At 41.2% G+C, this 16,822-nt stretch overlaps 1 protein-coding gene across 1 annotated transcript in view; it reads right to left on the bottom strand.

Moving 5' to 3' along the window:
- Positions 1–13,357: 13,357 nt before the first annotated feature.
- The window catches only part of LOC137623405 (myosin heavy chain, clone 203-like), a 36,941-nt gene continuing 33,476 nt past the window's right edge, over positions 13,358–16,822 (bottom strand). Inside the window, exon 2 of the mRNA XM_068354240.1 lies at positions 13,358–13,474. Coding sequence (XP_068210341.1) covers positions 13,358–13,474 — 117 coding nt within the window. The remainder of the gene's footprint in view (positions 13,475–16,822) is intronic.

Below are 16,822 nucleotides of genomic sequence, written 5' to 3'. Positions count from 1 at the left end.
GTTACCAACGGAGATGATTCATTGCAAGGGGTTGCGCTTGAGAGTGATGTCATCGGCGAATAGGGCAAATGACAAAGGGATTGATAGATTCATTGGTTGCAAAACCTCTGGCGTCGAAAAACCCCGGGAGGGAGATAACCAAAATTTCGAATGATGCGTAGAGTGAGTTAATAAGATCTATTTTGGGTTTGTGGTCATTACAAAAAAAAAAAATCAAATCAAATAACGACCTTTTAAAGAATGTTTACGAACATGCGCTCACCTTTAACATCAACACCATATTTTTCCTTCCTCATCTCATGTTCGTACTCTTTGGAGAGCAGAGGTGAGATATGGAAAAAAAAAGTAAAGAAAATCTTAAATAAAACCTCTCAGATAAATAATCTTAGCTGAGTAATGGAAAATTTTAATTTCTGTATAGAAACAGAGGAGATAAAAGGAATCCAAAAGATTAATATTCCCAAAAGAGGAATAACAATAAAGCAGCAATGAAAAATGCAAGATATTATGAAGTAAATTAGCAGTTTGCCAAATAAAAAAAAAAAATCTTAACGAGGAAGTTCTGGATTTTCCTTCCTTTTAGGGTTTCCATTCATAGACTTTATTAATGAACTTACCCCATAACGCAAGGCGCTGGAGTCTGGAAGACCATTCAGTGCCAAGATGCAACAAGGGGAAAAGTTCCAAGAGGTTGGATAGCAGGATGAAGGAAGGGAACCAGGGGTGGATGAAAAGTGAAAGGCTAAAAAGTGGGTTGGGTATTCCATGACACTTTTTGCGTATAGTTTCATTAGAAATCAGCAATGAGCGGAAATATGTGTAAATATATGGCCCCAGGTTATGTTACAATATTCCAATTTCAGGAGGATTGGTTTTGTTATTACCTCCGCTAGGGAGGTATTGCGATCGAGAGGACATTTGGCTGTGCATAGGATAACGTCTAAACTACTCGTCGGATTTTGAAAGAATTTTCACCATAGATAGATATAATGTCAAGGACGACCTCTTTGAATTTTGAAAATAATTCGGTTCCGGATTCTGGATCCAAAATTGCATTTTTAACCATTTTAAAGATATCGTCAGAACTACTGGATGAATTTTAACTAATTGTTCCACCACAGATAGATCTTAAGCCATGGATGACTCTGTGAGGCAAAGCTGTTAGGTTGTAACAAAGAGGCGAGGTGGATGCAACTGAACTTTATTAAACAAACATCGAGATTATATACATGGACTTGCAAGCAAGAACGTAAAAAAATTCAAACATAATCAAACATGAGCTAGCCTGCTTACACAGGTTAGTCTATTAACAGTGCAGGGAAGAGCGAATGATAATATACGAAAGGAAAACCATTACAGTATACGATCGTGCATGAAACACGTATTGTACAGGGCTCTCCCCTAAAACTAACATACATGTGAAATAGAGCATCCTACTCTAGAGAAGCGTACTGTAGGCGAGTCCTCTGGCAGGAGATATGCAGGTATTATACAACTAATTGAGACCCAGCCTTCTTTGCCACGAATGTTAATCAAGAATGCTTTCGGGAAGGGGCTGCGTAAGGGGGCTTTAGTGCTGGCTTACCCATGTCATTGGGCATGAAAACGTGCATTGCTAAGTGCAGATCTGTCGGTATATATTGCTTTGCTGGAGGCTTGCAAGTCTTCCGGCATGGAGTATATTTTCCCACAACGTGAAGTATAAATGGGATATTGCTGGAGGAGGTTGCAGATAGAAAAAATCGGAAGGGGAGATCAACGGGTCGCCATACACCATTTCAACTGCCGAAAATCTAATGGGTCTTTTGAAGTGATCCTTAGTCACAGGAGGACTCAGCGAAGATGCGTAAACCAGTTGGATCTCTTGCAGTGGCAGATCAAAGCTGCTTTGAAGGTGCGACGAAAACGTTCAACCATGTCTGATGTAGGGTGTTTCCCAGGAGATTTGCTAATGATGTCCACAATTGAAAGGTGAAAGTGGTACCCCTGTCAGAGTGATATGCTCAAGGATTCCAAATCTTGCTATTCAGCCAAGAGGAAGGTAAATGCAAATAAGGTGAACATTGCAGTTCCCATGGGAAAGGCTTCAGGCCAGTGAGTGGAGCAGTCGATGACGATAAACAAGTAATTATGTCCTTATGATGCGGGTAGGAGACCTACTATGTCGACGTGAATGTAGGCAAAACAACGCTGAGGTTAAAGAAAGGTGCCGACTCTTGAATCCGTGTGCCGATGTGCTTTTGATGTTTGGCATGATTACAGGCACGGACCTAATCCTTACCATCCTTAGCAATGCCTAACCAAATGAACTTCATCTTCAGTAGCTGTGCAGTAGATCAGCGCGAGGGATGTGAGAGGTCATGAATGAAATCAAACGCCTGTTGGCTCATGAGGGAGCAGGTATCCACTTTTTAGGTCTACCAGTACTGACGTCACAGAGGAAGGTGACGTTGGAGTCATTGAGGGGGATGTCTTCCAAATGCAGGGAAGAGCAGGATGTCCTACATGCTTGGAACTCTGGATCTTTTCTTTCGGCTTTTCCATGGCATTGTAATCCAATCACAGTTGAATGGCGTCCAATTTTTTTTTTTTTTTTTTTTTTTTTTTGACAGACCATTGGCAATGGGATTCATTTTCCCAGTGACATGTTAAAGGTTGCAATTGTATTCAGCCAAGGTAAAGAGATGTCGGCATTGACATGCAGACCAGGTGTCCTGTACAATAAAGGCATGCTCTAGAGGCATGTGGTCCATGCAAATGACGAAGGGCGTACCAACAAAGAAGTGGCGAAAGTGACGGACAGCCAATTGCTCCTCCAGCAATTTGTGATCAAAGGTAGAGTAGCCAGATTCTGCCTTGGATAGTTTTCTACTGAAGAGGGCCAATGGGCAGGGCAAGCCGTTGACCACCTGCTCGAGTACTGTATCAATAGCAACGTTGCTGGCCTTGGTAGAGAAAAGGAGAGGTGTATATGACACAGGAAAAGGGAGAGCACCAATGGATTATAGGGCATTTTTGGCTTTGCAGAAGGCCACTTCTTGAAGGGGGCCCCACTTCAGGCCTTTTGGCTTGCCCTTGAGGGAGGTGCATTGAGGCAAGAGTGGCGGTGATGGTTGGCAGGAAACGGTGATAATAGTTGATCATTCCCAAGAAATCTTGCAGTGATTTGACGGTTGAGGGTGTGGAGAAATTTTGAACAGCTGCTACCTTCTCGATACTTCTTTGGCGCCAAAGGTACACTTATCGTATCGGACCACAATGCCGTTCTGTTGTAAGTGGTCTAGCACGATGCGTAGGTGTTCCTCTTTGGAGGAAGAGAACACAAGTGTGTCGTTCACGTAACATACACAAAAGTGGAGGTCCCATAAGATGGCCTCCATGATATGTTTAAAAGTGGCCCCAGCATTACAAAGGCTAAAACACGAGTAATTGAAGGTGTATGCACTGAAGGGAGAAGTGATGGCGATCTTGGGGATGTCTTCTGTGTTCAAGGGCACCTGATAATACACCTTCATGAGGTCGAGACTGGAGAAAACCTTCACTCTGTGTAAGTAGGAGGTCACGTCGGCAATGCTTGGGAGTAGGTAGGGATCCGGTTCTGTCTGCTACTTCAAGAGCCTGTAATCCCCACACAGATGCAGAGTCTTCTTTCTTTAGGACAATGTGTAAGGGTGACCACCATGGGCTTAAGGACTTTTAGCAATGGCCATTTCTTTCATTTCAGCGAACTTTTGTTTAATGGCTGTCAAACGATCTGATGTCAGATGCTTTAACCTGTGGCCCTATTGTCTTAATATGGTGATAAATACTGTGTTTAATGAAACCCGTTGGGGTTTGAAAAAGTTCTGGATGGATAACATTTGGATACAACTGGGAAAGCTTCCTGTACAATGGGTACAATGAGAGGAGGTGGCCGTAGGCATCCATGTGTGTGCTGATGAGAAGAGCAAGGTCGGAGGCTCCGGGTAGGAGAGGTGTCGAAGAGTACGAATCAACATTGACTAACCATCTGTGAGCCATATCAACTAGGAGGTGGAAATATGAGAGGAAATCTGAACTGAGGATTGGTAATGTAACGTCAGTAATGAGAAAGTTCCAATTATATTTGGTGCTGCCAAACGATAATGTGAGGGTTTCATAACCATATGTGGCTATCGCAGATCCATTGGCAGCTACCATGCGGATGTCGGCAGACTTAGATAGACTACGTTGTGTCCTGGAGAGTGGCTTTGGCTGAAGAGAACGGCAACCACCGGCGTCTATCAAAAATGGCACCCCCGTACTTGCATCATGTAAAATGAAAAGATTAATGACAGGGGACGATAATGCCACAAGTGAGGGCCTACTTACACGTTTTTTTACTACTGATAACTGTTCTCACATTTCTTTGCAGAAGCCCCGAATCAGGAGCGGTACAGTAATATCATAACTGCGGCCGATGGTCATCTGTAAGTAGCTGAAGAGGTTATTATTAGGGGCATATGGAAGAGGTGGTGGGGGGATTTGTCGCTGCTCTGGCACGTCAGGAGGGTAGGCATATGTGTCTTACCGCATTCACGTCAGGTTTGGGTAAACGCCATACCCTAAGGGCACGAAGTAGATTCACTTCACGAGGAGAATTGTCTGCAACAGGTTGCAGGCGAACTATAATGCATGAGCGTAGGAGTGGGGGGAGTTAAGGGCTATAAACCCCCACTTTTTAGTATGAAAATTTACTTATCTATATTTTATTTCAGAAAAGATTAGAAGATATTAAACTGCATAAATTTGCTTAGAAAAGATTCAAATATGTTAAATTGTATATTATATTTAGTAACTAATTTTTCATAAGAATTATTCAAAAGTAATTTCTCTAATAGGAGGTTTTGGTTTTATTACATAATATATTTATATATACACATATATATACATATATATACATTTATATATGTATATATAATATATATATATATATATATATATATATATATATATATATATATATATATATATATATATATGTATATATATAAATATATATATGTATATATATAAATATATATATATATATATATATATATATATATGTATATATATATATATATATATATATATATATATATATATATATATATATATATATATTGAGGTAGGTCATTGCTCCTAGTGAGATTCAAAGATAAGATAAAAAAGGAGAACGAAGAGTCTGGACAACATCTCTCATATTTATTAGTGTCGTCGTTTCGGGACTCATACCGTTATCAAGGCTACAAAAGACATATAAAATATTATAAGTAAAACTCGGCAAAATTATATATCACAAAACAGTTTAGAATTAAAGTTAAATATACAGATACAAGTATAAACAGTATATCAAATGAAGTACGTGAAAGAAAAGTATATTGACACTGAAATACACTAAAAAAAAAAAATAATAATAATAATGAAAATGTCTAAGGAGACCAACCATCTTGACTAAACCTGAGAACTGATTGACTGTCTGAAGGACAGCACTCAGAAAGAGTGGTTATGGTGTAAGAATTGCTCATATGATTATTAATGAAACCTCTACTGGGGCAAACAAAGAAGAAGCATATACCCATCAAAAAGAGAGATGCATCTGTTATAACAACAGAAGATGATTAAAGGCAACGTTTGATGGAACACTTTAGTGAGGTCATGAATTAGAGATATGAAGGGAATTATTGTATTGATATACCTGAAGCTGAGGAAGACCTTGAAATGTCCATAAATGAATTCAGTGTGTTTGAAGTCCAAGCTATCACGAAAAAAATCTCAAGAGATGGAAAGGCCCAGGATACGATGGATCTTCAATTGCACAAAAAATTGGCTTATTGAGAAAGTCTTACAAGATTTTCGGTGATCAGTCTATTTTGGAGAAGTGTTTTAATTCTTTCATTCTACCTTGTTTTGAGTATTGTTCTCCTGTCTGGTGTTCAGCTGCTGAATCTCATCTTAATTTGTTGGACAGAAACTTACGGTCTATTGAATTTCTTATTCCTGATCTAGATATTAATTTTTGGCACCGTCGTTCAATTAGTTCATTATGCATGTTACATAAGATTTTTCATAACTCTGACCATCCTTTACATTCAGATCTCCCAGGACAATTCTATCCTGTTCGTAATACTAGGCAGGCAGTTAATTCTAATAGCCAGGCCTTCTCCATCATAAGGCTCAATACTACACAGTATTCTAGAAGTTTTATTTCAGCTGTTACCAAGTTGTGGAATGATCTTCCTAATCGGGTAGTTGAATCAGTAGAACTTCAAAAGTTCAAAGTTGGAGCAAATATTTTTATGTTGACCAGGCTGACAGGAGTCTTTTTATAGTTTATATATGACATACCTGTTTTTGACGTTGTTAATAGTTTATATAGGACATATCTGTTTTGACGCTGTTACTGTTTTTAGAATGATATATTGTTAATCTATTCTCATCATTTATTTATTTCCTTATTTCCTTTCCTCAATGGGCTATTTTTCCCTGTTGGAGCCCTTGGGCTTATAGCATCTTGGTTTTCCAACTAGGGTTGTAGCTTGGCTAGTAATAATAATAATAATAATAATAATAATAATAATAATAATAATAACTACTCAGATTATTTTGGCCGAAAATGAAGTGACTCCCAGAATACTTACAAGATTATTTTGTAGAATGTGGCATGAAGAGGCAAAACCTGATGAATGGGAGCTAGGAGTGTTAGTGAAAATGGCCAAAAAGGAAGATCTGACAGATTGCAGTAATTACAGAGGCATAACAATTACGTCAGTTGTTATGAAAATATGCAATATGCTCATTCTAAACAGACTAGAGAGAAAAATTCACGAAAAGCTGAGAGATGAACAAGCAAGATTTCGAAAAAGGTAGAAGTTGTAATATCCAAATTTTAATTTTAAGACATGTTTTACAGCAATGTGTAAAATATAGAAATCCAATTTGTATGGCATTTGTGGACTATGAAAACGCCTTTGATAGTGTGCACCGGCCGATTTTGGGGAGAGTTGTGCATTACTATGGAGTTTCTCTTGAATATGTAAATTTGATTAAGTCTGTTCAAGAGCATAGCAAGTGCAAAGTTAATGTTGATGGAGTCCTATCAAATGAATTGGCAGTGAACAGTAGAGTACCCCAAGGAAATGTGCTATCACCTCTATCACCTATGTTGTTTATCTCCCTCATGGATTTTTTAATGCATAAAACAGTTGGGGATTGCGGAGAAGGATTGCACTGGATTGGTAACAGGAAATTAGCTGACCTAAAGTATGCTGGTGACGCTGTCCTTATTAAAAAATGCCACAGGACTTGCAAAGCTTACTCCACAGAATGCATGAAATATCACACGAGGTTGGGGCTCAAGATAGATAGAAGAGAGACAGATATGATGCGAACGGAATGTACCAACCGTGTTTCACACAATTGTACATAATTCCTTTTGTATATATTATGCTTGTATCTTCGCTCCTCCCTCGCACTAAAACGAACATGAAAATTCCTGTCTGGTTTTTCCTCTGTGATATTGTCTGTCTTGTGAACTTGTCATGTCCTGTTGCCTTGAGGTTTTGTATATAAGGAGAGTGTTCCACAACAATATAACTCAGTCGTTTCCAATCTGCCTTTGATTTCACAACTCCTCTCTCGGCCCGTCACATTGGTGACCCCGGAAGTCGACTCGCTCCCACCGCCTTCCACCCCCACCCCCTCGCCCCTTCATCGTTGGTACTATGGCGGACTCTACGGCAGTTGGTGCTGCGGCCGCTCCATTCAAACTTTCATCGTTTGCCAGCGGAGAGGCGTTTGCTTGGTTTCAGCGCGCAGAAGTCCAGTTTCGTATCAGGGGCGTGACTCGCTCAACCACCAAAGCGGATTATGTTCTCGCGGCGATACCCGAGGACACCTTCCCAGAAATATCCGACTGGCTTTGTGAACAAGGAGACACCCCAATAGCGTATGACGACCTCAAATCATACCTTCTGCAGCAGTACTCGCCGTCGCCAGCCGCCCGTATAGCAAAGCTTTATCAGCTCTCGCAACAGCCGTTGGGGGACCAAAGGGCTTCGCTTGCCCTCAGGGAAATGACCAGTATCGCTCGCCTTCAACCTGCCGCAGACGGCTCTCCTCGTGAGGTGAACCTACTCCGTGCCCTTTGGATACGCTGTTTACCTGAACCTGTGCGCGCTGCCATACCCGATGTCGATAGTTTACCCATAAAGGACTTGATGACCAAAGCCGACGCCCTTATGGACAGCCACTTCAAGACCTCCATCAACGCCTCCACCCCTGACGACGAGGATGCCTATTCAACGTCAACCGAAGCTGACATGAATGCCGTAGGACATACACGCCTACCCCGTGACGTGCCGAAGCGGCGACAAAGCCGCCCACCACCCACCAATCGCTCGCGCCCCAACGAACGACTTCTACAGCCACTTACTACCTCCCATCCACCGCAGTTTTGCTACTACCACTTCAGATTCGGGGCAACCGCGAAGAAATGTGCCAAAGATTGTCAGTGGCCAAAAAACGTGTAAGTAGGCCATTGCTTGTGGCGGTGGCCTCCCATGTTTCTAATCTTTTCTTTTTACAGGATGCAGGAACGGGCGTGCGATTTTTGGTAGACACGGGTGCTTGTCGTTCTCTTTTGCCAAGGAAACTCTTCAAGGCACAACGTAGTCTGTCTACATCTGCCGACGTCCGCTTGGTAGCTGCCAACGGATCTGCAATACCCACCTACGGTTACGAGAGCCTCACATTATCGTTCGGAAACGGTAAATTCAATTGGAAGTTTCTCGTTGCTGACGTCACAATGCCAATCCTCGGTGCGGATTTCCTCTCTCATTTCCACCTTCTGGTCGATGTCGCCCACCGACGATTGGTCAACGCAGACTCGTACTTGTCGACACCTCTTCAACCCGCCCCCTCTAACCTCGCTCTCCACATCAGCGCACCCACGGATGCCTACGCCCACCTCCTCACGTCGTACCCGGAAGTTTTCCGTCTAGAACTTCGCCAAACGCCCACGGTTCCTGCCAAGCACGGTATTTATCACCATATCAAGACGACGGGACCCCCAGTCTTCGCAAAATTCAGACGTCTGGCACCGGAACGATTGGCAGCCGCCAAACAGACGTTCGCCGAAATGGAGAAAATGGGCCTTTGCCAAAAGGCCTCCAGCCCATGGTCGTCACCCTTACACATCGTTCTGAAGAAAAACGGCTCCCTCCGTCCGTGCGGGGATTACAGGCGCCTGAACATGCAAACAGAACCGGATCACTACCCCCTCCCAAACATTGCCGATGTAACCTCCTACCTGCACAAAGCAATGGTTTTCTCTACGCTCGACCTCCTGAAGGGGTATTATCAGGTGCCTATGAACCCAGAAGACATCCCCAAGACCGCCATCACCACTCCGTTTGGCACATACACCTTCAATTACTCCTGTTTTGGCCTTCGTAATGCTGGGGCAACGTTTCAACGTCTCATGGATGGCATCTTAGGGGACCTCCCTTTCTGTGTATGTTATGTGGACGACATACTTGTGTTCTCCTCCTCAAAAGAGGAACACCTCCGTCACCTGCGCATCGTGCTCGACCGCCTGCAACAAAACGGCCTTGTAGTCCGGTACGACAAGTGTACCTTTGGCGCCAACGAAGTGTCGTTCTTAGGGCACCATATCACTCCTGAAGGAGTCCATCCCCTCCCTGAGAAGGTAGCAGCCGTTCAGAATTTCCCCACGCCCTCGACCGCCAAAGCTCTGCTGGAATTCTTGGGCATGATCAACTATTATCACCGCTTTCTGCCAGCCATTGCCGCCACTCTTGCTCCCCTCTACGCCTCCCTCAAGGGCAAGCCAAAGGACTTGAAGTGGGGTCCCCTTCAAGAAGCGGCCTTCTGCAATGCAAAGAAGGCCCTATGAACTGCTGCGGCTCTCACTTTTCCTATCCCACACGCCCCTCTCCTTCTCTCCACCGATGCCAGCGACGTCGCTATTGGTGCAGTACTCAAGCAGGTGGTCAAAGGCTCGCCCCGCCCATTGGCCTTCTTCAGCAGAAAACTGTCCAAGGCAGAATCGGGTTATTCTACCTTCGATCGAGAATTGCAAGCGGTGCACTTGGCTGTCCGTCACTTTCGCTATTTCTTAGAAGGTACGCCCTTCGTCATTCGCACAGACCACATGCCTCTGGTGCACGCCTTCACTCGACAGTCTGATGCCTGGTCCGCCCGTCAACGCCGACATCTCTCCGCCGTGGCTGAATACAATTGCACCCTCCAATACGTCCCTGGGAAAATGAATCCCGTTGCCGATGCCCTGTCAAGAAACACGTTGGCTGCCGTTCAACTGGGATTGGATTACAACGCCCTGGCTGAAGCCCAATGACAGGATCCAGAGTATCAAGCTTGTAGGACATCCTGCACGTCCCTCCGTTGGGAGGATTTTCCCCTCGAAAACTCCAACACCACCCTCCTCTGTGACGTCAGTACTGGTAGACCTCGACCTTGGATTCCTGCTCCCATGCGCCGACAGGTGTTTGATTTTATCCACGGACTTTCACATCCCTCGTGCCGTTCTACTGCACAGCTGCTGAAGGCAAAGTTCATTTGGCACGGCATTTCTAAGGATGCTAAGGATTAGGTCCGTGCCTGTACTTCTTGCCAAACTTCCAAAGTACATCGACATACGGATTCAGGAGTGGGCACCTTTCCTCAACCTCAGCGTTGTTTCGCACACATTCACGTCGACGTTGTAGGCCCCCTACCCACATCACAAGGACATCGTTACCTGTTTACCGTCATCGACCGCTCCACTCGTTGGCCTGAAGCTATTCCCATGGAAACTGCAACGTCCGCCTCATGTACATCTGCCTTACTCTCTGGATGGATTTCAAGATTCGGTATCCCTGAGCATATTACTTCTGACAGGGGAACCACTTTCACCTCTCAATTATGGACGTCATTAGCGAATCTCCTGGGCATCACCCTACATCAGACAACGGCCTACAACCCCGCTGCCAATGGAATGGTTGAACGTTTTCATCGCACCCTCAAAGCAGCTTTGATGTCCCGCTGCAAGGATTGCAACTGGTTTACTCAGCTTCCCTGGGTCCTCCTTGGACTAAGGACCACTCCTAAAGACGCCCTCGATGTCTCGGCAGCCGAAATGGTGTATGGCGACCCGTTGGTCGTCCCTGCCGAGTTTTTTCCTTCTACAACCTCCTCCGACGATCTCCAGCGCATACGTCACGTCGTGGGAAAATTTACTCCGTGCCGCCAGACTTACAAGCCCCCAGCGAAGCATCACATACCAACGGACTTGCACTCTACAACGCACGTCTTCCTGCGCAACGACACCAGCAAGCCACCGTTAACGCCCCCTTACACGGGACCTTTCCTTGTGATCCGACGCAGTCCGAAAGCATTCCTCCTAAACATTCGGGGCAAAGAAGACTGGGTCTCCATTGATCGTCTAAAACCTGCTTATCTTCTGCCAGATGACCCGCCTACAGTTCGCCTCTCTAGATCAGGGCGCCCTATTTAACATGTACAGTATGTCATTTTTAGGGGGGGAGCCATGTACCAACCGTGATTCACACAATTGTACATAATTCCTTTTGTATATATTATGCTTGTATCTTCGCTCCTCCCTCGCACTAAAACGAACATGAAAATTCCTGTCTGGTTTTTCCTCTGTGATATTGTCTGTCTTGTGAACTTGTCATGTCCTGTTGCCTTGAGGTTTTGTATATAAGGAGAGTGTTCCACAACAATATAACTCAGTCGTTTCCAATCTGCCTTTGATTTCACAACTCCTCTCTCGGCCCGTCACAGGAATATGCAACGAAAGATGAAATATCATCGGAAGGAGAAAGAATTAATGAGGAGGAATCATTTAAATATTTAGGAACTATGATCTCTAATACAGGGTCTTTAGAAATTGAGTTTAATGAAAGATTGAAAAAAGCACATCAAATCGCTTGAAATTACATATAAAAATTAGGCTATATATCTGTTTAGAGAAATCGATGTTACTGTTTGGACATGAGTCCTGGTATGACAATGAAACAATATTCAACAAATTTTTTAGGTGTGAAAACAACGTCCTTAGAAGAATAATGGGAGTTGAATAGCAGGGCAATATTAGAAAAGAAAATATAAGAGAGATTACTCGAGTGCCATATGTGGATGAGATCATGATCAGGGGTAGATAAAGAGGGTTTGGGCGTGCTCTTCGCACTCCCCAAGAGAGATTGATTCGTCAAACTTTCAACTAGGCTCCACAAGGCACCAGAAGAGTTGGAAGGCCGAGGCCTATATGGCTGAAGACTATAAAGCGTGAAGTAGGAGATAATGAATGGGGTATTGATATAAAAGTTCAAGATAGAGACGACTGGTGAAATCTTATTGAAACCCTTTTCGTCAATAGCCGTAGGAGGAGATGATAATGATCATGATGAAGATTAGTATTATTATCATTGCTACTATTATCATTATTATCATTATTATTATTATTATTATTATTGTTATTGTTGTTGTTGTTGTTCTTAACATTATGAATATAGAAGAAAAAATAGGTAATCAAAAGTAAATATAAGAGTGACAATTTCGATTATTTCTCATGTTCAATGTTTTTTCTAGTTCATGTAATTTTTTTTTTCCTTTTCAACCTCATTATTTTGGTTTCAACATCTTTAGGTTCCCATTAGTTCGAACTCTCTCTTTGAGGTGAATTGTCTCTTGAAATAAAAGGAAGTCAATTTAAGTCCTTTATTTCACGTCCCTCAATTCCACATCTTTGATCGTCATTAAAATGAGTCGGTATCAGTTTTCTTATAAATTTTTGCGGTCTTGATTAGGATTTGTTCTTTTATTTTCTGTATCAAGGAGGTTTTTATTCAATGACCAGTCTTATCACTTTTTCAACCTTCGATGAAATATTGATTGGTTTCTTTACTAAACTAGCGCAGGAGGGAGCGAGGCCCCCACCCCGAATCGGATACCGACAACTGGCCAATCAACTGTAATTGGGCTTCAATTTTCAACTAGATTTTATCCAAATTGGTTTTTCACATTCTTCCTTCGATGCACCGAGGATTCATCTGATTCTCTCTTGATCATCGGTTCATCGAATTAACCAGACTTTTTTATTGTCTTTAGTTCGGTTGTAAAAATTATCTTGTTGGTCATATCCCAAAAATTTACTTTCTCTTATCATTAACTGGCGATGCCTCGGAAGTAACAAAACTATTTGGACATTTCATTAAATAGAAAAGAAAAAACACGAAATGTTTATGAAAGATGATCTGGTAAAAGTTGGGAATCCCTTGGGAGAGGAAAGGCTAGTGGGTTGGTCCAAAACCTTTTATATCAGGTCAGAATGATGATGGAATGTTAAAACAGCATTTACTTTTGGTGTGGATTTAATCGACTGTTGAGGATCGAAGAACATAAAAAATGTACCGTTGGGTGACAAATATATCTGACAGAGAAAAAAACAAGTAATGTAAGTGAAACAGAAGAAGCAAAAATGTTAGTCTTCTTTTCTTCCTCTGTTTACTAAGGATTAAATCATACTAGAAATTTGTTATCCTTTGATTGCACGATATGTAGACCGTTTCTCTTCATCTATTTAACTCTTGAATTCTCTTACTGTTTCTGTGCTTTTTCTGATTCTGTTCCATCTTTTTGTCACAGGGGAACAGAATGGCTGTAGTTCAGACAGTGACTGACTTTTAGCTTTTACTGATGTCTATTTCTGGATGTTCTTTTTATGATGGTTTCTTTTTTCCACAAATAATTTCAATATCTGTGCTGCTGTTTTACAAAATTTGAGATCATTAATGTGTGATGTTTTTTTTATATATATATTACACGTACCTTTGACAATTGTTCAAATTGCCTTTGTCAATCTTCATTTCTTAATGCTTCGGGAAATTTTTATAATGTTACACCCAATGTGTAGATAAGTTTTTAGTCAGGATGCACCAAGATTTTTGGTATCAAATTAAGGCTGTTTAAATGCGCAATGATATTAAAAGCATAAATGAAAGTTATCTGCATAATATTTGTGAACAATATGAATACAATGCACAGAAAGTGTTTTTGAGTGAATGTTCATTGGAAATGATAGGGTATTCAGTATTCACTTTGAACCGGTAATAAAATCCTTATCTTGTCTTCTTCAAATCTGTAATTGAAAAATGTTGATAGAGAATATTCAGAGCTTAGCTTTCATTTGGCATATTAAAAATATATAAACATTTTATTGACAAATTAGTTAAAAAACGAACATCCATATTTTCAAAACCGCGCCAATCGGTAAAATGTGCATTTTAGTTTCTAAATTTTTTTTTACGTTAACATTGATAATATTTGTGTTCAGTAGATCTAGACCTTTCATAAAAACCTAATTAGGTTGAGTTGGGGGGGGGGGGGAGATACATAGTACCCCCAACTGGCCCTTGGCTGCACAGGCTCCTCCAAACAGCCCCTTCATAGCTCACAAGGACGGTGAGGCTTCAGACATTACCAGCAACTATCGGGATTGAGCGGAGCTCGAAATCCACAGATGGCAACGCAGGGAATTTTCAGGTTATGTACCACGGCAAAATACAAAAAATAAAATGATAAAAGATCCCGTCGACGTAAAATAATTCTATCTCGACTTCTTCAGCGGAAGAAAAATGGATCTTGCCTTTCTCTTCTTCAGTTTTCAGGTAAAGACAGAGAAAATCTCATCCCAGTCTCCGTTCCGGCTGTAAATCGCTCTAATGGAGTTCTCATCACCTCAAGACGAATTGGCCATTAAGGGAAGGATTGCTCTCTCTCTCTCTCTCTCTCTCTCTCTCCTCTCTCTCTCTCTCTCTCTCTCTCTCTCTCTCTCTCTCTCTCTCTCTCTCTCTTTTCATTTTCCTTGTATGAGAAATTATCATATTTCTTTGATCTACATTGCCTTTGTTTATTTTGTCTAACAAGACTAAGTGAGAGAGAGAGAGAGAGAGAGAGAGAGAGAGAGAGAGAGAGAGAGAGAGAGAGAAAAGATTTATAAAACTCACAATTAATAATCAGGAATGAGGCAAAAAACATTAAAATGAACTAATGTTAAAATACATTGACTTAATTTCAAGAAAATCGTATTTCCAAAATGAAGAAGAAGAAGAAGAAGAAGAAGAAGAAGACAATAATGTATTATAAACTAATGAAGAACAATAAAAACCTTTTCGAAAGTAGATAAAAAAAACTTAGCCACAAAATAGTAGAGAAAGTAATAGAAATAGAGAAGGAGGATGGGGAGACGAAAAGGTCTTCTAATCATTTTATCTCAGATCATCACCTAAGGTCAGATTCTCTATCAATGTTCAATTTAAATCATTAAATTCTATCTATTGGATGGGAAGAATAATTGTAAGATCTCTTTTGAATGAGAAATAGCCATCGAGTCTTGGTAATTTTGACAAAATTTGGTAGTTTTCAGAACTCATATATGAATAAAATCTAAAAAACATTTAATGTCAAAATAGCCTGTCATCTCCTTTTCCATGTGGTGATGAGACGTGAATTTCTTTTGGTAGAATTCTTGCCTTTTGTACATAGATATTCTGTTAATGGTCACCTATGATTAGATGTTGACCTCCTTTCCATTTCTGGACAGTTGTTCTTGCCAGAGAAGGTTGTGGAAGTCTCGTGAGGCGGTTATTCTGAATGTCCTCAGTTCAGACAGCAGTTTAGGTCCTCCCTAGTCCTGACTCGGGTGGAGAGGCAAACATTGCAGATTTGTGACTCCTGTTTCTGCCGCTCATGAGCGGAATTTAAACAATTAGGAGGTCCTATGATAAGACAACCTCCCAAATATGACAGAATTATGTTAAGGTTTCTGAAGTCGGATAAGGGTTTCCTGTCGATTCGTGGGAGAGAATTTGGAAGTTGTATTGACTGAGTCGTTTTTGTTTGGTCTGTTTCTTCCTGTTCTGCTTTTTCGTTCGAAATCGAAGGAAAAGTCTCTTTGGACTTCCATTGTATTTCCCGCTATGAAAGAAGGATCGTCGACCTTCGACTTCAAATGGATTTTCAATTGGCGAAACCCCGGAAAATGACCTGAAGGAAGAGGCTGTCATCTCATCCGTTTGGCCTTGTAGGATACGTGTGAGAGAGAGAGAGAGAGAGGAGAGAGAGAGAGAGAGAGAGAGAGAGAGAGAGAGAGAGAGAGAGAGAGAGTATTGTCATTATACGAGATAACTTCAAATTTGGCATATATATTCCGCTAATGATGTTGATGTCTTCGGTAAACTTAAGGTCACGGTCATGCTGAGCTTTATAAAGTTCTAACGTGAATTCAGCCCTGGCCATAACTATACAACTCTCTTTTTGGTATTATTTGTATACTTCTCTAGTGAGTCATTAGGTCAAAGTCAGAAAGAAAGCCGATCTCAAAAGGTTAACATTGATTATGAGTTCTTTTATTTGTCTTATCACTAAATTTCTCCCTATTTTCGACTTTTCTTATCTGCGACTTTGATACTTGTGTTTATATATACAGATATTCTAAATCAGATTCAAGGTTAATTATATAGGAATTTTTCGTCTGAATTATTTTTCTATGCAAAAATCAATGGATGAATAACCGCGAGTAGTAATTCATGGATGTGGATAAGTTTGTAGTTGGAAAGTCATTTGAACAAAAGCTAAAGCCTGCATAAGAAAGAATGCGCATTTCTAAACAAATGCCTTGAAAAAACAGATATTGTGAATTTAATGAAAAAATGCACTTTATAATAATATTAATAATGATAATAATAATAATAATAATAATTTCATTAGAATATGCTTT

This window comes from Palaemon carinicauda, chromosome 30 (genome assembly GCF_036898095.1).
Source record: "Palaemon carinicauda isolate YSFRI2023 chromosome 30, ASM3689809v2, whole genome shotgun sequence".
Taxonomy (NCBI): Eukaryota; Metazoa; Arthropoda; class Malacostraca; order Decapoda; family Palaemonidae; genus Palaemon; species Palaemon carinicauda.
The sequence above is the reverse complement of the archived record's forward strand: the minus strand, read 5'-3'. Positions and strand labels throughout refer to the sequence as shown.